This window comes from Apostichopus japonicus, chromosome 1, assembly GCF_037975245.1.
Source record: "Apostichopus japonicus isolate 1M-3 chromosome 1, ASM3797524v1, whole genome shotgun sequence".
NCBI lineage: Eukaryota > Metazoa > Echinodermata > Holothuroidea > Aspidochirotida > Stichopodidae > Apostichopus > Apostichopus japonicus.
The window spans coordinates 2,785,528-2,809,971 of record NC_092561.1 but is presented as its reverse complement, the minus strand read 5'-3'; the positions used below and the strand labels follow the sequence as shown (position 1 = coordinate 2,809,971).

The window sequence follows — 24,444 nt, the reverse complement described above, 5'->3', positions numbered from 1 at the left end:
CTCAACATACTTTTTTGCTTCTTCCCCTTTCTTTAATCCTCATCTTGAATAAATGATTTTTGGAAATGTGTTTTAAAGAAAATGGAAGTTTTGTGAAGTACTGTAGAAGATTGTACTTTGGAGCATGTAGTCGTATGGCTTAGTTACTAAATGAGACCCATAGCGGCTGGTATGACCGTTTTTATTAACCGATATATTTTCTGAATATTTGTCTTTGATTTTACCCGAAGTATCAAAAGCTTGCTCTCTAAGATTAAGAGAAAATTTTATATAATATTTTGTATATATCTTAATAAGAATATTTCGTTTATTCAAATAACGGTAATGGTGTGACCAGCTTTAAAGTGGTTAAGTGGTGTTCATGGTTGTTAAATCATCTTTTCCTCTCCTACCCCATCACCGGCCCTCACGTCCTTTCAATCCTACATAATAAGCAACACTGTTTTTCCCATTGGAGGGAGGGACCTGGTATGTTATAATCGAGAGGGTTTGACCCTGGGTGCGATGCAAACAGGAAGCCCTCAGAACTCCTCCCCAATGTATCCGACGCCCATGTAGGTCCGAAAAACATGTTAAGCTTAGACGTAAAATGGAATTACGTGACATGGAAGGTTGTAGTGATTAATACTTTGGTATTTAAATGGCAAGGGGTGGGGTTGTAATCCCTCAACCCCTGAATCCGCGCATGAATGATGGGTGGGCTGTTACATATGTCTAAGGGTTCAATAAACGATTACGAAGAAAATAATCCATGGCTAGTTAGGAACAGTCACTGAGAACCAGTCTTTCTTTTGCGGGTTATAGTCACCAGACACCCTGCAAAATTGTCCACGAGATTACTTTCTGTTACTGGAACTTTATGATAAATTCGGAAAAAGTGTTATTTTGAGTCAGAAAAGTTAATAGAATCCAGCTGAATGAAAGCGTTGTCTCCAAATTAGCTCTGAAAATGAGAGAAACGGAACGTTTCATGAGATCATTAGTTAAACAGTACAACTAATTTATCGTAAGGATCCTTATGCAATCACTCAATTGGTCAATGGCTGTCTTCTGACGCAAATACCGACTAGGGAGTCTCGGGCAACTTTCGAGCCATCATTCATATTTGATAATAAACTTTAAATTTTGATCGAGAAAAGAATGAGGTCAAATGGTGTACTATAGTCGCTACTGTCGTTATCGCATAGTGTTTGAGTTCATTACGTGAACGTAGAGAGTATAGGCGACAGTTTGGCGTCGGTTAATTCGAGACCTGGAGCCTGTTTCACCATGGAGCATGTTTATAGCTCCATGGTTTCACAAAGCACTAAGTCCTGTGTGCGTAAGTCGAGTTAAGTGAAACAGGCCCCTGGTCCATGTCAACGCAAAACAGTGACAAACAGATCTAACTCCAATTTGATAAACAAATGACGTCATGAACGAACAACTTATGGTACTACCATTGTCTAGTAGTCCCAGTCTTTCTCAAAAGAATGCTTTGGGTAGCTCGCACAGTAGCTTTCCATATATGCAAATTTTACCTCGCTGAGATGCTGGCATTATTACGAAGTCGGAAATGCATGCTTTCGCTGTTTTCCAATACGTATACTTCACCTTGGCTAGCTAGGCTTCACATTCTAGATAAACATAGGATTTATCCGGGTCTGGAATGGAGAGTTTTAATTTGGAGATATGACAAATCAATGTAGTGAATAAGACCAGTTATGCAAATGATAATTAACAGGACGTGTTGAGATGAACACCATTCGTTTATTAGATTTCATGATGCAGCTACATAGTGAATTACTAACTTCAGTACAAATGAAAGGTGGTACAACTTAAGCCTAAGGTTATGTATATAAGCGACGTTACATAAACAAGGGGTCTAAAGGTTATATATTTGTAAAAAGGGATAAGAAAGGCAAAGTAAGTGCACAATTACAATTCATTGTGAAATAGGCTTAGGCATTACAAATATATAACAGATATAAATTCAAAACGCCTGGTCCCGTAAGTAGATGTTCTGATAATGCATGGGTTAAGTTAATAATGAATTGTTTTAGGACCGAAGAGATCTAGTTGGCTGATATTTATGCACAAGATCTGTGAGGCAGACAGGGGCTAAACCATTGAGAACATTATAAGTATATGAAAGGATTTTGAAACTGGACCAGTAATGAACCGGTTGCGAATTGAAGTCACGGCAAACAGGCGTTATCTGCTCATATCTATACGTGTATGGCAAGCCATGTGGGACAAACACTGCATAATATATCCGCGTATTAATCGGAATTTATACGCGTATTAATTGGAGAATATACGCGTATATATTATTGGCCAATCATATGGCTTAAATATACCCGCGTATTAATTCGAATATATACACGTATTAATTCGAATATATACACGTATTAAATAAAATACATATGGGGATTCAATCCAATATATGCACGGATAATTAGAATATACACGAAAAAAGCATTTCCGCTCTTGCTGTGTACATATACCAACGATAAATGTTTTGGCGGGCTCGCGAGATCGCTTCAAAAAGCGAAACTTTACACATGTAGGCTACAACACATGTATATTCGAATTAATACGCGTATATATTCGAATTAATACGCAGATATATTATGCAGTATTTGTCCCACATGGCTTGCCATATACGTGTGCGGCTGAAAGCCGTACTGCGCAATTCTGAACTTACTGAAGTCGGTCAGTAAGCTTATATGAGGCAGACCATAAAGTAGGGCATTTACCGTAGTCCAATTTGGATGTCACAAGGGCGTGGACCAATGTCTTACAAGATTTATCAGTAATAAACCGCCTGATTTTTCAAACATTACGGATCTGCCAATAATATGGCCTTAAAAGGGAGTCTTTTTGGGTTTCATCGAAAGGTACGGTAGTAATCAAGCGGTGGCAGTGTGGCCATTACACTGTGAATCACGGTAAACTGCTATTTTGAACACGCCTTTCGAAAGCCTTAGATTCAAATTAATTCCTTGTTGTTGAACTTAAAACTGCCTCTAATTACAATGAAACTATGAGAACATTCTTTTAATAGCTCTCGATGTTATTGCCCATTGACGTTAGAAAACAAAATTCATGGTACATTGTACATGGTTATTATTATGTACATATTTTCTGAATAATCATCAGTAATTTTCATCATAACGTTAACTGTTTGAACATCATCAAATAGTTATGATTACGTTGCTTGTAAAAATACGACGTGTTGCCTCCATACGTAGTTAAATTGTCAAATACTAAACAACTAACGAAACTGCTTCTATCACAGGTATAAAATACAACAAAAACTAATTTGGCTGAAACATTTCTATCATTTGGGGTAGGTGTAATACTCGAACCTCTTATTATTGACATAAATAAACTTATTCAAATAAACAGAGCAAAATACTTCTTTATGGAGATGAAAGGAAAGATCGATTAATTAATCATTCCAAACGATGGATGCAGAAAAAAAACTTGTCTGGAATTTGAACCTTTTACAAATATCCCTTTTTTATTTATATATTTTCTGAATCAATCATTAATACATTTCATCATAAAGTTATCTGTTTGGACAACATCATATTGTTCTAATTACGTTGTATTCAAGTTAAAATACCGTGTTGCCTCCATGCGTGGTTAATTTGTCACATACTAAACTATACTAACGAAACTACTTCTATCACAGGTATAAAATAAAACACAATTTATTTGGCTGAAATATTTCTATCATTTGGTCTAGGTCTACTACTCGACCTCTTAACATTGACATTAATAAACTTATTCAAACAAACAGAGCAAAATACTTCTTAATGGAGATGAAAGGAAAGATTGACTACATTCATAATTCCAAACGATGGATGCAGAATAAAACTTGTCTGGAATTTGACCCTTTTATAAATATTCAATTTTTTTTATTTATATAATTTCTGAATAATCATTAATACAGTAATCATAAGGTTATTGTTTGGACAATATCAAATTGTTCTTATTACGTTGTATGTTAAAAAACCATGTTTCTTCCATACGTGTTTAACTTTTCACATACTAAACTATACCAACGAAACTACTTCTATCACAGGTATAAAATACAACACAATTAATTTGGCTGAAATATTTCTATCATTTGGTCTAGGTGTACTACTCGACCTCTTTACATTGACATTAATAAACTTATTCAAACAAACAGAGCAAAAGACTTCTTAGTGGAGATGAAAGGAAAGATTGACTACATTCATAATTCCAAAGTATGGATGCATCTATAGTAAACGTATAGGTAGACATATTACGTTAGATATTGTACTCAATTGTATCAATCTAATTGCATTTTGCATACTGAGAGTAATTGAATATTTAAGTAAAGGTGACGTGGTCGGATCTTTTTTGAAAGACTGGTGAACTGGAAGTACAATTACAAATTGTCCTGTATTAACTACTACAAAAATACGTCAAATAATTAATAATTGCGTAAACATAAACAACTGTGACATCCCGTAATCGCACTCAAGACATTGGAAGTGTTTTCAAAACTTAGAAAGAACATGGTATTTTAAGGTTTCCTTCTTTTGTACCAGTTGGAAGACTATCAACAATTATAAAAGACATTTCACAAATTTGATTTCCTCAAGTTCTTGAACTTGTGTGTTTTCTCATTTACTTGCTTTTTACTAATCTCTTCATCAGACTGTCTGTTGCTACAGATATTAAGCGCGTCTAAATATTTGTCTGCTAATGTCAAGAGACATGGAATTGACAAGCAACTGTTGTGAGAATTCCACTTTTTCTGCACAAAAAAGAAGAGAGTGGTAAAACAATATTATCAAGGATATGTTAAGGCCCTAGCAGCTCGTTTCACTCTTATACGCCTTTGCTTGTGTTATCATTCCTTGTAAACAATGAACGCCACCTGATGACGATGGAACGACATTTTAGGAGCAACACCGGCATCCCTTCCTCAGTATCATATGGAAGTAATTGCTTTAAGAGAGGTAGGGATAAATAACTGAAGAGGAATCTTATGGGAGAAAGCAAAGCGTGAGCAAGAGGAGCTGGGAAGAAAGTTGTATAACAGGATGCTGCTACGTCATTGACAACAATAGTCCCATATATTGTCATTGGGCAATACGCTCCTCGACATAGCTCGTAAGTTACTGAGGTAACTTTGTCAGGCATCATTACACCATCTTGTAATGTAAATATGACGTTACCAAGGGATGCGTCCTTAGCGGCGACGTTACTACCAAGACTACCAACAGGTAATAAATGACCTTGTGAAATACGCAGATCTTTACCTGAAGATGTTTGCAACCGGACATAGGTAATATTTTCATCTTTTCTTGCATGAGAAATAAGATAGACCTTATCATAGAACAGTTGACCATTCTCGTCAAAGACTAGAATTTCGTCATCTACTCTCACGTTGGATATTTTAGCGATGCCTCTCTCTTTGATTCTAACTTCAGTGGAACCAGCAAAGCATTCCCCAGCCTCAATCTTACATTCCTCAATAACTTCGTTTTGCTCTTTGATTTGTTTAAGTATTTCAGCTTTTACTTCATCTATATCCAAAGACTGCATCTGTGCAGTTGTCAGATGTCCACACACTTTATCGCAGATATCTGAAGGAACATCACTTCTACCTATCTGTGCTTCCATTTCTATTAATTCACTTGTAGTCTTACCTGTTAAGTATGATTTCAGTTTTTGTTTAATTACTGCTGAAATGATGCCGAAGGCACTGTTCCTTAATTTTTCCCTTTCCTGCAAACGCTTTGCCTCCCTTTGTTGTTGTCGTTTATTGAACAGGATTCCCAAGACACTTCGCAGCAAATTGTTCTTCTGCTGTAAGAACAGATTGGATACTTCCGTGATACTAATATCAGAAGCATCAATTTCCCTTTCCACAAGTTCAGTAAATAATGGTTTCCAATTACCTGGACCAGAGTCATTCATGTCTGTCAAGTCAGTCTTTAGTTCATCTAACTCTTTGTCAGTTTTACCATCCAAACTGTCATAAAGGTTTTTCTCTAAGATTTCCATGATTCCGTTTAATTTCTGTTCTCTTTGGACCTGTTGCAGTTGTTTCGACTGTTCTTCAAGACTTTCTATTAACACTTTACCACCTATATACCCTTGGATTTGAGTAGGATTTGCAAAAAACGTTACCTGAATAAATTGTTCAATGTGTTGACGTTCTACATTCACTTTGGATGACTCAATAGCCGCAAATATTGTATTAGTACAATCATCAGGCAGTTGCTTGTGTCGAATTATCTGTTCTAACGCTTGTTTTGAATGCTGTTTTAAGTAGTTACTAACCAATGGTAATACAATGCTCTGCATTTTATTTATCTCCTCCTTTTCTTTCAGGCGCTCTCTTCTCTTTTCGTATTCTAATTGTTGTATCGCCTCTTGAATTTTCACGTCTCTTAACTTTGTAATGAAGAATTTATTTTCCTGAATAAATTCTTCTATGTATATCTTGACATCTTCACTTGTGATGAGAGGTAACTGCTTCACCCCAGACCTCGTCATGATGTATAGTGTCTCCTTCCTAGCCGTTGGAAGTATATTGTCGAGTTGTTTCTCTGTTAAATGCATCAGATATTCCTGCAAAAGAAACCCACGCAACCTGGTTTTCATAAAGGTCAATTCGGTTTCCTTGGCGACTCGTCTCTCTCGTTCTTCCTCTTGTTGCTCGACTCTTGCCTTTACTTTTTTGAACGCCTTGTTGGAATACACAGACTCTTTGTTGTCGTTTATTATTTGAGCCAAACAACAAAGGAGTTTCTGACGATGTTTCTCTGTCAAAAAGTCATCTTGAAAGCAATTCTCAACTGCTACTATTTGATTATTGACATGCTTTAGTAGATCCGCAAACTTGCCTCCATTCTTTGTTTCCTGTTCGACGTACTTTCTCATCGACTGCTCAGAACCAAATTTTGCACGAGCGTTGGTCAGAACTACGAGGCAATTCTGGTAAACACGCTTGCCAAGGATTTTCTGTTCGAGTACAATATGAAACATTCAAGGAAGTTGACATACACGAGAACATTTTTATGAGTTACAAATAAAAATTAAACATGTAACATTTTCATTTACGCCACGACAATAAAAATATCGGCGTGGCTATCTTAGAATATGGAGGCTATAAATAATTAGAAACTGGCACACCTCTCGTCAAGGATAATAATTTGAGCACACTTGAACGGTCTTGGTCATTATTTCATTATGTCCATAATGATGTCTCTTTCTTGTTTCTCATTACTTTGCTTGTGCTCCAATCACACATTTCACTCAAACCCAAACTTTGCATTCACACAGTGGTTTATATGCTTGTTTTTTCGTGGAACTTTCTATAGATTGCAATAAACCGCCCGCTGAGAATCGCAAACACTTCTTGATGATCAAACTTACCTCGATGGTGTTAATAGTGTTTTCTTCCTCTTGGGTGAATCTCGCTGTAGAATTCAAAATCAGCAGAAACAGATGGATTCCTCCCTTAAAGTTTATCATCGTTTTCGCTATTTCAAGTACCAAATCTTCATCTTTAAAATCTTTGTCCGTGTCAAAAAGACCAGGTGTGTCAATGACGGTAATATCATATCTATCCTCCTTCAGGTTTTTCATGCTAATTGTCTTAGTCACCGACGCACTGGTGTCACTTTCTTTGAAGTAACGTTTCCCGATTAGTGTGTTTCCAGTGGCGCTTTTACCGGACCCGGTTTTCCCAATCAAAAGTATATTAATTTCTTCAGGAACATCTGGGTAATCTCCAATGTTTTCGTGTTCGCAGCTAGTGCAATAAAATTTTTCTTCTAAGTCTTTCCATCTCTTGATATGCTCCGTTTCATCGGCTTGCATCTACAATGAAAATGTATTATATATAAACTAGAATAAGTCAGCTAGCTTGAATAAAACCTTTCACAGCAACTTTTTCCAAGACTCAATTTCTTCCATCGAATGATGAGCGACATACTCCCAATCCTAACGCACATGTGCAAGATAGTATAGGCTGTCAAAATCGTATTACCGGAAAGTCGTAATGTTTATCCCTTCCCTCCACATACCAACACAACACAATGTGGACAAAACCTCAAGGGAACATAGAGAATTGCATCATTTAGACGTTAAACAACAGTATTTTGAAGTTGCTAATAGTTTTTTTTTCATCAACTGAGATGATTACCCCACAAGTGTAAATATCTTCACACAGTATCAATTTACAAACCTCTAAATGTGAGGTAAATGTCCCAGGAAAAATTTACCTCAAATTTACCGCGGTAACATACCACACTTTTACCCCGGTAAAAGCGGGGTAAAAACGCGGTAAATTTGTTGTACATTACCCTAGATTGACCACGCATTTACTACACTGTTACCCTAAATTTACAAGTTTTACCGTTCTTTTACCCCAATTTTACTGTAGATTTACCACGCTTTTACCTTAGTTTTAGCTCATGTTACCATACTTTTACCCCAATTTTACCGTAGATTTACCACGCTTTTACCTTAGTTCTACCTCAGTTTACCATGATTTTACACTAATTGTAGGACAGTTTTACCTCACATTGAGCATGATTTTGTCCTAATTTCAATCAGCTTGTACACCATATATTTCTTTGAATTTCACCCATCAGTGTACTGTATCATAATTTGGCAATATGTCTTTACCCTTATTGTAATGGTTGTATGCCTGACATGTACGTCCTGTGCGTGGAAAGACACCGGCGAATCTCGCCTCTTTTCGAATAGTCCCCTGAGGTAACGAGACAGGGGTGTGTAGTCCTGCTCCAGGGACCGCAGTTTAACGTCCCCTCCGAAGGACGTGAGTACCGCTTCCCACTTTCCTACCACGAGAAAGGAGCGGGGTGAAAATTGGTGTCACTGTTGACACCGAGGTTTGAACCACGGACCTCAGGTACTGTAGACGTGCACTCTCCGGTTCTGCCACCTCACCGCTCTTGGAAAGATTATAGATACATAGACTTGTCAAGTCATTTAATGGACCTGACAGAGAATACCCAAATCTGAGGACACTGATTGGTCAATTTTTGTTTGCCACATTGTTGGGGCACAGAAGCTATGCCTTATGTGTGCTAGTTTATATAGTTCTTTTTTTTTCATTTTAAAGGCTTTTAGGTTCTCCCTAATAATGAAAAAAAAGAATTAATTGTTGTCTCCTTTCAATTATATCAGGGATTCCATGAAGGAATTCTCTATGTATCTATCCTCTGCTTGTTTTTTTTTAGGAAAAGAGATGCATACCTGTACTATAACATATAAGAATAGCAGTTTGTCTCTCTTCTTTATTCAACTCATATCCACAGGTAATTTATATTGCCAACATTAAGATATGAGTAGAACAAAAGGTTTGTCATATCAGTATTGCAAAAATATGGGACAAAATCATGGAAAAAATTGCTGTAAATGTACCATCATGTTTCATAGTGTTACCCATATATGTTCTACTGTGGTAAAATCATGGTACAATTATGGTAAATTTACCATAGTATAATTGCACCGTATAATTTTACCCTATTTTTACTGTGGTTAATCATGGCACAATTGTAGGAATTTCACATATGTGCAGTTTATGTACCATATAAAGTTACCCTACTTTTACCGCGATAATATCATGGTAAAACTAATGGGCGGGTAAATTTACCGCAGTAAATGTACCGCACTTTTACCTTACTTATACCGCGGTAATACCATGGTAAAACTGCGGTAAATTTACCTCAGTAAATGTACTGCACTTTTACCCTACTTATACCGCGGTAATATCATGGTAAAACTGTGGTAAATTTACCGCAGTAAATGTATCACACTTTTACCCTACTTTTACCACGGTAATACCATGGTAAAACTGTGGTAAATTTACCGTAGTAAATGTACCACACTTTTACCATACTTTTACCGCGGTAATACCATGTTAAACTGCGGTAAATGTACCGCGGTTGATTTTACCACAATTTTACCACACATTTACCACATTTACCACACATTTACCATAGTTTACCGCGGTAAAATTAGGGTACATATTTTGCTGGGGTAGGTTTGTCTGGCTACTTCCCTGTCCCACCCATTAGTTAAACATCCAAAGATTTCAATTAGTTCTTGCTATATTTAGTTTTAATTGAGGAGTCTGCAGTGATAAATCCTCTATACTTTCCTCACATGATAGATGGATGGATGGATGGATGGATGGATGGATGGATGGATGGATGGATGGATGGATGGATGGATGGATACATACATACATACATACATACATACATACATACATACATACATACATACATACATACATACATACATACATACATACATACATACATACATACATACATACATACATACATACATACATACACACGCACACACACACATACACACACGCATACATACATACATACATACATACACATATATATATATATTACATCACTTGCCCTGTGCATAAGTTACCTTTTGCTTGAGCTCCTTTTTCAACTTGGATATCTCATTTTCGTTTTCTTGGATGAACAATCTCATATATTGTATTGCATCTCCTTCAGTGATGAGTGGACAAAGCTCCGAAACGTGGCTAACCTGCATGATGTCCTCAACATTGTCATCGAGCGTAGTTTGTATGTTGTCGAGTTGACGCTGAGATAATTTTCTCAAATACGTCTGAAGAAGATATTCATGCAGACGTCCTTTCATGTACTTCAAAGCCTCATCTTGTTTAATCCTAGTCTTGGCATTTTGGAACGATTTCTTGGAATACACCAACCCTTTGTTATCCTTAATCACCTGAGCAAGACAACCGAGAAGTTTTTGGCGTTGCTGATCTATCATCATGACGTCTTCCTCATCAAAGCAATTTTCAACTGCTATTACTCTATGTTGGACTAGGTGGAAGAGATCCGACAGCGGCTCTTCACGATCCTTTTGTCGTTCGATGTAATCTCGCATTATCATCTTTTTTTTACCCACGAATCGTGCACGTGCATTGGTTAAAATAACAATGCATTGCTTACAGGCAGTCTCAGCAAGTATTCTCTGGTGAAAATAAAACATTGTGAAAAAGAATGTACTATAAGTGTGCATGAACATCAAGTTTTTCAGCTACCATGTTCCTAATCTAAAGAAGAAAAGATCTATACGTATAGGGCCCTTTTCTTAATAGGAATTGACAAATGTAAGGACTTGGAATTCCTCATGTGCAAGTCCTCAGTCACAATACAATAGAGGTGCACAGTCACATGGTGATTCCACCACATGTTATTGTGTCACCCTTTGCTACCAATATAACCTCACCAATTCACTTAAGTTCCGTACAATGCCAAAAGTGGTGTGGGAGGTGGGAAGCATTGAGTACATGACTTGAAGGAATTAAATGAAATGTACTTGAAATTTGGACATAAACGTTAACATTTCATGCGTACAGTTCGGACCAACGTAGTATCTACAACACTAAAATTCTTTGGTGTCTCCTGTGCCACTGCTCTCACATCTTTGACTAAAGGTTGCCGCTCGACCAATTTAGAATTAGCACAAAAATATAAAGGTAGACTTTTAGCAGTGTTGTCCCAAGCAGTACTGACAAGGTGTACCGAAATTTTCTGAATTATCTTCATGTAATTTGCAGATTTTGTTCACCTATACTGCTAAAGAGAGTGATTGGTCAGTGCATTTGTATATGAGGCTCCATGTTGGTGTCAATGCTTTGGTGCACTGGGGAGCAACATGACCAGACGCGTCACTGAAGAGAGGTGTGCGGTATACGGTGTAAAATATTTACGTTACACCCTACCACACTGGACATGTTGTGCACATTGTATAGTAAAAGTGAACATGCTCAATTATAGTTCCAGTTTCTAGGTATAAACACGCACCAATCAGAAATAGAAAGTGACCTAGCACAAGCTTTCAGGAAGGGGATTAACTCAGCAGTTGGGCCATACGATAGAATGTTTTATTGTTTGTAAATGCTCCACTAATGTTTCATCTAGGAATTTTTACGTTTTGACGTTACATTGTATCACTTTTTATGTTTTTTTCTACATTTTGACATTTTTATGTCAGACTATTGGCATTATAATTCAGAATTTTGACAAGCTATATCGCAGTCTCGCAACTTAAAGTATTAGTTGGAAAGTGTTATCATTTATCTTAACACTCCACAGTGTCTACAGCCCACCATGAAAATGTGACGCTTTTCCTTCAAATCATAGACTTTTATGTCGAATATTCTATATTCTAACTATGTGTTATATCATGATTATGACGTCTGAATTTATCATTTTTTAATTTAACGTAACCATTCAAAACTCAACGGCATTTGAGAGTTAACATGGTTGATATAAATTGCTATAGTAAGGTATCAGTACCCATGACACTTTTGATATAGGAGAATGGGTTATGGGAAACTGAAAACTTTCTGATGGACAAACAAAATGTCAATATATGTGCAACGGTCCAAATTTCTAGATTTTCACAAAGTTAAGACAACAATATTTGGGTTAAATATGATACGTAAACGTTGACCTAGTTTTTAGTTTGCATAATTATCAAAGACATTACATCTTTCTCTCATCGAATATTCTAACGGTAACGTAGTATCACGAGACATATTGTCCATTCAGGATTGGTAGAAAAAATCAGTTTGACGAAGCGTTCTGCTATACTACAGTAATCACAAGCTAATATACTGCCCTGGCAAAACAATGTCAAGAATTTCCAAAACTTGACGCAAGCCAATCTGCCAACTGAGATCCCAAACATTCAAGATCTTATAATGACCATATGCTCTATACTGCTCTGTAAAATGCAAAAGAATTGTACAATTATCGGGTACACGTCATATACGATTCATTAATTTTCTTTTCGTTTTTAAAGCATCGATTTTTTTAGCATGGGAATTATCAATGAGATCACAGGCGGCATTTGAAGATAATTCAAAATAAAGGATCACTATCTCGTTTAATTTATAAGCAGCTTATTCAGGGACACGTAACTATTCCAAAGTGTATTGTTAAGTGGAATGTAACTTCGACTATAGCTACAATGGCGTGTTATCTTTCAAATTCCTTTCAAGTCGTAAAGGGAGACAACATTACAATACTCTCAATTTCGTTTTCTTCATCGTATACTTGAGACAAACCATCTTCTGAGTTTTATGGGTTTAATTGACAATTCACAATGTACTTTCTGTGGCCTAAAGGGGAAGACTATTGAACATTTGTTTTGGGAGTGTAAAATTATTTCTGATTTTCTTTTAGATGTTGAGCAACATATTTCTACTAGACAATTTTGTTTCCAAGTCGGATATGTTTTTCGGCTATCAACTATTATTGAAGCATCCGTTGCATTTTTTAATTTTTCATATCAAATACTATATATTCCAGAAGAAAGTAAATTTGAGCATTCCCAACGTTAACAAATTTTTGTATAAATTAAAATACAAGTTGAGAAACATTTAGTTCATGGTAAACATCGAGGACCTCTATCATACAATCTTCTAAGAGACACTTTTAGTAATTGTGCTATGCTCTTTGAATATTTGTAATCAAACAGTAATTAAGTGTCATATATATGTTTTTATATAAATTTGTTATTATGGCAAAAGATTTGACAATAAATGATAGCTAAAAAAAAAAAAGGCGGCCGATTATTCATAGACTTCAATACTCACCGAAATCACCTTAGTGATTTCTTGATCCGCATTCACATTGCAAACCACAAGAAAAAGATGGATGCCTCCTTCAAAATCAATCATCTTTTCTACAACATTAAGTAGTAATTCCTCATTTTGAATCCCGGGTGTGTCGACTACCGTTATATTAAATGTATCCTCCTTGATAGTCTCAATCTGTACTGACTTTGTTTCCGGTGCATCGGTTTCACTTTCTTTAAAAATATCCTCCCCGAGGAGAGTGTTGCCAGTGGCGCTCTTTCCAGCTCCACATTTTCCAATCAAAAGTATATTGATATCTTTAGATATACCTTGATATTGATGGATGCTGTCATGCTCACAGAAAAAACTTGGATCGTGAAATTTCTCTTCAAGTTTTTTCCATTTTTCTGTTGCTCTTTTCTTCTCTCTTTCTTGCTGCAGTGAAGAAACATTGAATAAATTATGACAGAAAACAGGCGGTTATAGCTTCTTACTTTTCGAATGAATATGTTTTGCTTTTATCAATGAGTTATTAAGAAAGCACAAGCACAGTTATGTGGATGACGTTATGTTTATTAATCGAGTAATATATAATGTTAATGAGAAGGCTGCTTTACTTTCAGTTTTATAACTGTCATTAATTTGATATTTTCATAACTTCATTCAAAAGGTAAAACCTTCCCATTAAAATAGTTGTTATTTAAAGCGCGTAGCCAGCCTTCTTGGTGTAAGGGGACCAAGCGAAAATTGTGTCCCCATTTTAAAATCAGAGAATTAAGGGATAGTTAACGACTGTATTTAATACGCTTGATGTCACGGTAAAGGTTGCACACTAAGGACGGAACCATTAGTTAATGTAGCGGCGAAGGTAAGATGTTTTGTCGCCCAGGGAAGAGTCTAATGGAAAGGGTATTTTGTCACGTATAATTTACTTTGTATAAATGAAGGGTGCTCACATGCAAATTGTGCTTTATTTTGCCACTGCTTCAACAGTAGGCAATACGTGGTACATCTGTTCTATGGAAGGTTACATTTATGTTGTTTCGGCAAGAGCCTTTAAATTCAAAACTGTGTTATCATTCCCATCTTTTGAACTACTTTGATGTTCTTTAATTATTGCCAATATATACGACTTTACGTGTAACTATTTTTGCCGTCTCCGTTGAACGAATGGGCAAATAATTATGCTTGACGCATAAGGTGGGCTTTCAGAAGTTTTTTTAAACGAAGTGAGGGAATCACAACATATGAGTTTTAGTGGTAATCCATTCCAGAGGCGAGTAGCAGCTACTGCGAACGATCTGTCACGCTATGTATGTTTAGGCCGATGTTCTTGGAGTAAATTTATGTTACTGGAGTGAAGACGTCGTATCGGTGTGTATGTCTGAAGCATGTCAGAGATACAGTATAATAGGGAGCCAAACTATTCAACACTTGGTAGGTAATTAACAGGAGCTTGTAAATAATTCGATGAGAGACCGGAAGCCAATGTAACTCTTTAAGAATAGATTTGATGTGACAAGATCTTTTAGATAATGTAACAAATCGTGCAGCGGTATTTTGAAAGCGTTGAAGTCGAGCGATTTGATTTTGCGGTAGACAATGACATAGAGTTTCCATTATCGATGCTTGAAGTGATAAAGGTGTGGATAATTTTCTCAGGGGCTTCACGATTCAAATATTGGGAATATTACCGATATTCCGAATGAACATGAGAGATTACCTAATGACAACTTGATATGTGTGGCTTCAGTGTTATAGAACAATCGAAAATAAAGCCCAAGTTTCTTGCCTGTTGGACGGGAGAAATCTGGGAATCACCGATCTTAATAAAAGGAACACTGAACTGCGAGAGTTTCTGGCGATATCCAAATTCGAGGGTCTGGGTAGATGCATTAGAACATACTTGAGCCGGTTTGAACGAGATATACAGTTGTGTATCATTTATATAAACATGATAATATGAGTTGTGTTTTCTGATAATATTTCGGACTGGATATGCGGAACACAATAATATAAACTGACAGGTTAAGAGGTTGCTTCTCGGATACAAACACACTGTGGTCTTTATGATAGGTATGATCTGCACCAATCTAGGGCTTCTTCCTGTATACCGAGGTGATCTCTGGGATGACAAAGAAGAATTGTGTTCGACAGTATCCAAGGCGGTGCTCAAGTCTAATAAAAAACTATAGCAGTGGCATGACCTTTGGCCAATGATGAGAGGATATCGTTATTACATAGCTAAGTGCAAACTCTGTCCCATGGTATAGCTTGTTTGCTACTAAAAGATATCGGATAATATATTGGTAGTTATATGGTCGTTAATCCGAGAAGATACTACGCGTTCGATGGGTTCCCGAGGATTTTGAGGTTGGCAACGGGACGATACTTTTTAAAACTTTCTCTATCCAGGCTAACTATTTTTAGGAATGGATGAACAGGTGCATTTTTCTGGCTCTCCGGAATGGATGCAATTGGCAGGGAAATATTAACAATATTTGTGATATAAGGGACATATTACTGATATTGGTGATATAAGGGACATATTAACAATATTGGTGATATAAGGGACATATTAACAATATTGGTGATATAAGGGACATATTAACGACATTGGTGATATAAGGAAAAAACACATCGATATTCTGTTTTTGATCATAGAACTAGGTATTGGATCTAGATAACATGTTTGAGGAGGAGATTTCATTATTTATTTTTTTACCTCCATCTCAATTGCCAGTGTAAAAGATGATAGAATACATCATGTGGTCTCTTCAGGATGTGATTTTGTGTCAGAAGTGAAGGACTTTACCCGATACTCATAGCTAGTACAGTAACTACTGTTCATGTTCCACAACCGTGCATCAGTAACTACTGCGCTGTGTTCGCAACACGGTAACATGTGTTAAAGGGGGCACAGTAATTTCTGTAAGTGGGACGTAAAATCTTGTGTTATTGCTAACAGTATCACAAGTACTGGAAGAGGAAAGCATCTAAAGGCCGGAGCTGAGGATACAAACATCGAGAGTCAGTGGATGTATGCCTTTGGCGGGGCAGGAGGATATCCAATTACGTCAAAACTGCCGGACAAAGATGAAATATCTGTATAAATTGTGTTCTAGTGCTTGAATTTATCTTCAAATAAATGAGCGTGACGTTTCATATGATAACTTAAAGCCTTGGTTTTCAACCTTTTTCGATCACGAGCCCAATTCGTCTTCCGAGCCGTCCTCGCGAGCCCATACCCTACCCTGCAAAGTTATCAACTTCATAAAATCAATTTCACAGCGTTTATTAGTGTATTCTTGACACAAGTGACCCGGGGACTCAATCAGAGCTATGTATGTTCCTCCGTGATCAGATGACAGTTACTGCCCAATTAGAGCTTATCTCAAAGATTTCTTGCAACCCTCAATGGTATTCTCTTATACTAGTCTTATAGGGTTAGGGTCGAGTAAATTTTACCCGTTGTACAAGGTTTCATCGAAGAGGCTTCCTAAGAAACATCATCATGTGCCTTCGCCACCAGCCCCCCAAAATGCCACAATTTTTAATCATTACTGGGGCAATGCTCGCGAGCCCACAAAATCGGCTGCGCGGGCCCAAATGGGCCCGCGAGCCCAAGGTTGAAAACCACGGACTTAAAGATATCAAAATAGGGATCTTAAGTTTAAAAATAAAAATTTATATGATTATGTAACGTAAGCAGTTTTCTTCATGAATCTAACGTAATGTATAGTGAGGGTGTACAACATACTTGATCTTAGTAATACAGTGAAAAGCAGTGTGATGTGACAAACAATAAATTCACAATGACACAGGCTGTCCTGAAATGATCATTGACCTCAATAACCGGCTTCTTGTACTAAATGTAATACATCAACATACTAAATATGACATTTGTTCTTGTTGAAATATTGTGTAAAACATTGTTTTCACAATTTGACCCCTGGTGAACTCACATGACTATTGACCTCCACCCACAACATTAGTTTTCTTGTACTCAATGTGATACAATTAGCCTACATACCAAATATGCGATCTGTCCAAGCTTCCCTTCAGATATTATGTTAAAGAAGGTAGTGTTGAGAGACAAGTAAGAGGGAAGTCAAGTACATGTTTGGCGATTGTTGAATTCAAATGACCTTTGACCTCAATGTAGTTCATACACATATTAAATATGAGATCTGCCCAAGCTTACCTCTTTGAGATATCGTGTTTACAAGGTTATCACAATTTGACCCCTGGTGGCCCCAAATGACCTTGACCTCCACAAAAAATAGGCTTCTTGTACTCATTTTTATACACCTTCATACAAAGTATGAGATTTGCCCAAGCTTCTAATATTGAGACATCATGTTTACAAGGTTTCACAATTTGACATCTGATGACCACAAATGACCTTTGAACTTCACTTAAAACAATAGGCTTCTTGTACTGAATGTGTTACTACTACACATCAAATACGAGTTCTGCCCAAGCTTCTCTTCTTGATATATCGTGTTAACAAGGTTTATACAATTTGACCCCTTGTAATCCCAAATGACCCTTTACCTCCACAAAACAATAGCTTGTATTACTTCTACACACCAAATATGAAATTAGTCCGACCTTCCCTTCTTCAAATATTGTGTTTACAAGCTGAGCGTCACGAACGCACACACACATGCACACGTTGTCATGAATGCAAAGGTTACGATTTTATCGAAACCAAAAAGGAACATCGGCACCACTAGATTATACAAAAAAGGGCGAACTTTCCAGTCATTAACAAAAAAGGGGCCACTCGCCCCTGAGTCTCCCTCTTCTCCGCTGCACATGTGTTTACAGTATCTGTCAAAAATTGTTGTATCAGTAGGCTACAGTGCCTTTCATGTCGTTGCAGAATAATTTGAAGCTAACTGACTTTCATTTTTGGTTAACGAAAATCTCATTTAAGATATTTACCGTCACATTTGTCAGTTTTTCTTCGACTTCCTTCAAATTTTTGTCCAGTTCTATAGCGATATGTTTAGATCCTGGAGTTTCTTCCAAGAATTTCTTGAAAGGCAAGTACGAGCTTTCCCCTTTTTGTTTGAGGCGTTTTACAAGTTCAGTAACTTTTTTTATTCTCGTACTAGTTGGTAGATCAACTGCTTCCACGTCGTTTTCCGTAAAAATTCCTTCGCTTTGTAGGTGAACTAATGCCTCCTCGATCCCCAAGTTTTTCGTCAAACACACCAAAGTCTTATCTAATGCCTCCCTGTGTTCGTTGGTCATACATGCCATCTTTGGACGTTAATTCAGAAATGGTACCTGAAAATGACTAAAAATATTGAAATTTTTCCTAACATAGTTATAAACAAGTGTGCAATCCATATAGTTGCAGATCCTGTTTTGACTAAAATTGGCACCATAGACTATACATAGGCCTACTGTTCAAGGCTATGGGACTTACGACTTTCCTTTAGGCGCCAGTGGACATCCGCCGGAAATGAGTTATTTTTCTCCTATCGTACGTACAGAAGAATATTACACATAGTACAGCAGAAAGATAACATAGCCTAGGCCTGATATGAAGGGCATTTAAAACTGTCTTTAATAATCCACCACAAGTGTTCACCTTCAGGAAAAGTGAAAAAAAGAACAGGAGTACATCTTGTGTGATATGTTACAGTATCAATCAGGATCTGTTTAGTTTTAGTGACTTGGATGTTGCAGAACATGAATGGAAATTACATGTGGTGCAAACCTTGGGTCAATTAGACCAATTTAGCAGCGTAAAAAATTGTTTACTTCTAAGAGAGAGAGAGGCTTTGATAGAAAATCTGCATGGTCATGACACAGAAATGTGATGGTGCCATGAAAGGCCAACTTGTCAGCTATCCAGTGAGACATTTTATCTAGAATTGGACACCATATTACTTTGACAATTTAATGTGTAAGTCAATAGGGTAATTATATGGCTTATGCTACCTTCAGGTGATCATGATACTCTCGCAAATGATGGTCGAGCCTAGAAACCAGACAACATAACATGGTGTCAGAAGTGAACTAAAGATCCCGAAAATTCAGTTTGCATCGATATACGTTGCTGTTCTGTGAAATACATCGCCGAATCGGTAGGCATCCGTAATGCAAATTCCGTTTCAGACAGACCAGAGCGAGTCCACGCCCGTTACTTTGATAGTAGAACTGCATACACAGTATCTGCCGTTATAAGGATAAAATACAAGCTCCTGACAAATTCGACTTTACAACGCCCAAATAAGCGACATGATAGCAGCTGTTCAAACGTGAATTCCAGCTGTTAGCGGGGAATTGGCTATTGAGGGCAAGAATGATAACGTCAAAGCAAAGATGTGCTTGTACCTGGTTGGAACAACAGGAAGAGAGATTTGGGACACTCTTGAACTTGAGGAAGCACGGTGCGGTTTCTACACCGAAGATAGGTGACTTACTTGCAGCATTTGATACGGATACTGGCATACTGCAATCCAAAGCAAAGCGAGACAGTTGAACACTCTAAGTTCTTCACAAGGAACCAGAGGAGCCACTAGATCGATATGTATATATATATATAACCAGGCGCGTATCCAGAGGGCGTTGGGGCGCGCTCCCCCGGGTAAGAAAAAGAGGAGAGAAAAAGAGAGAGAAGGACAAAGGGGAAAAGAGGGGGGAAAAGAGGAAAAAAAAGAGGAGGAAGGAGAGGAAGGAATGGAAAAACAAAAAAAATTAGAAAAATAGAAAAGGAGAAAAGGAGGGAGTAGAAGAGAAACGCCAAGACACCGGGGAGAAAAAGAGGAACAGTGACAAAATTACAGCACTGATCCCTATTATATACACAGGCTATAGTCAGTGACGGATCGAGGATTTCGGAAGGGGCGTGCGCCTCACCCTACCCCTTACACCGACAACTCCATTTTGACGTTTCCATTTTCCCTCTCTCACTAATGTATATATCTATATATATATATATACTTTATATGGTCTATCATAACGCGCGTGTGTGTGTATGGACGCCTTAAACAATTGTGCTATGAAGCCAACTGTGGCTGGTCTCGAACTCGACCGAGTCGTCGGGGAACATGACGCTTTTCGGTATTAGACCAGGATCTTTATGGGAACTGCACTAGACCTATGTCCTTCGATGCAACACTGCCATCCAGAGATAAAATGTTATACACTCCGACCTGAATGCTTATTGTTATACCCAAACCTAGTACCGTAACTCGTACAATGAATCTATATAATGAATTCCGCATGCGACTGGAAAATTGATCACATCTCCTGTGAATATCATGTAGTGGATCCAAGGGCGTATCTTGGGCGGGGGAGGGGCGGACGCACCCATCCTTTCTTGAGATTGTTCCCATCTGCACAACCCTACGCCGCACCCCTCTAATCGCTCCCGACAGGGACGTAGCCAGGGGGAGCAATGGGAGCAGGTGCTCTCTCTTTCAGTGTCGAAAAAAATGTTAAAACTGTTTTTTTTTATTGCATGGTATTTTGTCGGTGCTCTTTTGAACTTGTATACTCGTCAGTTCCGTTAACTCGATTATAATCGTAGTAACATTCAGGCCGGCCTATTGATTCAGCTACTAAGTTTGGCAGCTGCAATTAGCTAAATTCAGCCTATAGCCAATTACAAGCCTACAGTTGGCCACTGCGTAATAAAATACATATACCCTACCTAACCGCACTCGATGGAGGTTACGAACCGTATGCACAACGACGACGACAACGTGCGTTCTTATCCTTTCTATGATTCGTCATAGGTTGTTGCACGAACAGCATGTTATGACGCTAAGCTAGCAATCGTGCGTGATACGCGCTTCCTATAAATAATTATTACACTGCTAATACACTGCAATAACGATATTTGTTTTTAGGCCACTGCACATCTGCTGTCTTACAAAATATGAAAGTTTATATTGTCCATCAGTTAAGTTCGTCAAATGTATTAATGTCCAGCAATTGGAAAATAAACGAAAGTCATCCTACTGGAAAAATTGTAAAAGAGCACTATGTTTGTCTTTCTTATATATTCATAGGCGCAAGAGTCCAATTTGATTTGGGGGGGGGGGGTGGGGCTGTAAGGGCTTGCCCGAAAAAATATACCAACATTTTTCGCGCGCTCCGCTAGCGTTCAACATCTTAATGTGCATAGCATATAGGCATACATCGGTTATTACATCGCATGCCAATAACATACAATCATTTTCCGTGTTATTACCCTTCTTTATTGGTTAGAATTATTTGGGAAGTCGTTACAATAATATTGGTAATAATATAATTTAAGCAATTGAAAAACACATTGCAAATTATTTTCTTTCATTGGGGGGGGGGGGTATCAAAACCAGAAATGTACTTGTACGCTGCGCGCCAACTGATGGTGGCGCTCCGCCTAGATAGTAAATCCTGGATATGCGCCTGATAAGCAACATTAAACTATAGTAGCAGGTACCTGCAATTTTGACTCACTGCATTATTCACTCACAGGAGAGAGTATAGTATGTGGAATTCAAAACTCGTCACTACGGGAGAGGCTTCTTAGAGAACAGAGGCTTACGCTCAAATCATATATAGTTAGGAGATGTGTCAAGCAGCTGATCTCTCTAAAGAGAGAGTTCAGATGATATAGACACAATGAAGTACATGTAATCCGTCATATGTCAAGGGAAAAAGAGTACCACCAAGCTTCACAAATGCAAGTATTGTGTCAAAAGACAAATCTTTGGGAAAGAAAAATGTCCAGTGTGCAGAAAACTGATTCACTTTGCATCAACATGCAGATCGTCAACTACAAAATTCTCAAAACGACCAAATTAATTCAGGGTTAAGAAGAAATCCACACGCAGCCCTAAAGTATATGCTGTTGCCAGGGAGTTGTTATGAAACAACTCCATGCTGTTGCAGAGGAGGCTGAAATCACGAGTGGCTCAAGCTCCATTTCAGAAAATGAGTATGAAGATATCAATATGGTTTACTTACTACACTCGAAGGAGGCTAAAAATGGTGTATATCGTATAGACTCTAAGCATGATCAAAGGCAAATCTATGCCAACCTCCTCATTGGGGGTGCAAGGGTTGCATTTCAGGTTGACAGTGGGTCAACCTGCGATATTATTTCTCTTACGGTGTTAAAGAAGATTGGTGAGCACAAAATGCTGCCATTCACCTTGCAATACTTAAATGTTCGTTACTGACGATATCATAGGTAGCTGAAGCGGGTCAGCCTGCCCCCTCGATAAATTTCCAATATGAACTGGCCCATACTAAAAAACCAGCCAAATCATTCACATATGTCTGTATTTTACTCGTGTGTCTATATGACTTACTTCAAGCATTTTCTAACTGTTACAGCACGTTTTACCAGCGCGGGTTTCTCTTAGATGACCACGTTGTATCGCTTACAGAAACTGCAGATTCCTTGAACACATGTATTGTTATTAATGTACATGTATTGGTATATCGATACACCGACGCACACTATATTCTGTAATATAGCTCATATCTTGAAGTGTGTTGGAGAAACAATTATTGAATAATACTGTTACGCCGGGCCACTAAACTAATTCACCGCCATAAAGGAGCTAGACAAGAGAGAACACGGTAAACTTGATGTAACGCTGAACAATGGAAATAATGCAAGTTTATTTCAGTACATCGGATCACATAACCGAAGAACGGTAAAATATAACCAGAACATGTATACAAAGTAACTTGCTCTCCTCAGGCATAGCATGTATCTTTAAATTGGCGTTTGATTTATTGTAGACAACTGATTCAAGATTTAATTCCAGGACTTAAGGTGATTCTACCCAATTAACAGTGTGGTAGAAATAATTATTACCATATATACCTTACCTTGCTACCAAGGACATACACATTAACTTTACTGAGGTCTTTACGAACACTCAGAATAACTCAATTCAACTCTATGCACTAGCAATCAAAACTATAGCAGATAATGCAATTCGTGGAAATCCCCTAGTGACGACATCAATCGTGACGTCACTCACAATGATCCCGGAAGCTATGGCGTCGCTAATCATTTAGCTATACACTTTGACAAGTGTCAGCAAACGATACACACAAACATCTTGAAAATGGTAGATTCTGTGCCATACCAAAACTCAAAAGATATCATGATTCATGAATATTAACTGTCACACAACTGTAATACTTCATCTCATATCCATTTTCCCAAAAGAATAGCTTACAAATTCCTGACGGAAATTAACTTGTCAGCTTTGTTAATACTGAGATTCCGATGTACTCTATTGTAGTACGGTAATCACGCTACAAAGGCATACACACAGTACATTAACAACCCAAAGCATGTTGGCCTACGCATGCACTACAACTAGGCGTGGTATTACTTTAACAAACAATATAGGAAACCGTTTATCCATTACTTATTTCCTAGTTAACAACAAGTCATCTATGCATAAAAACCAACCTTATTTAAGATCTCAAAACATTTATGATCGGCTTAGTAGTATCAACTTAAATTAACTAATAGGTAGGATATGACGAGTTTACCTAGCAAAGACAGAACAAGGAAGCTCGACGTAACGTTGAACATAAGCAATCATGCAACAGTCTCTGCACATCATGGATGTTCCACGCATTGGACAGCACACTTATGTGTATGAATGTATGTAGCCTATGTGCTAATGAACTCCTTCTATTTAATAATATTATCATCTAGGCTATACTTGTAGCAATAGGACCGATAAATGAAATCATAGAAGAAATTTAAACTAGGACCAATACTATATGAAGTGTGATTTGAGTACAGT

General features: G+C 37.6%; 2 protein-coding genes across 5 annotated transcripts in view; both read right to left on the bottom strand.

The window, feature by feature from the left end:
* Nucleotides 1-1,629: 1,629 nt before the first annotated feature.
* LOC139980328 (uncharacterized) lies at nt 1,630-24,444 on the bottom strand. The gene is made up of 6 exons (XM_071991963.1): nt 24,185-24,444; nt 18,605-18,952; nt 13,673-14,089; nt 10,462-11,037; nt 7,408-7,854; nt 1,630-6,993 (listed from the first exon to the last, which is right to left on the bottom strand). The coding sequence occupies exons 2-6, from the start codon at nt 18,923-18,925 to the stop codon at nt 4,849-4,851; spliced, it is 3,906 nt and encodes a 1,301-aa protein (XP_071848064.1). The 5' UTR covers nt 18,926-18,952; nt 24,185-24,444; the 3' UTR covers nt 1,630-4,848.
* The window catches only part of LOC139980143 (uncharacterized), a 101,827-nt gene continuing 96,997 nt past the window's right edge, over nt 19,615-24,444 (bottom strand). For all 4 annotated transcript variants that reach the window (XM_071991785.1, XM_071991844.1, XM_071991695.1 and 1 more), the window contains exon 7: nt 19,615-19,846. The gene's annotated coding sequence lies outside the window, so the exon portion shown is untranslated. The remainder of the gene's footprint in view (nt 19,847-24,444) is intronic.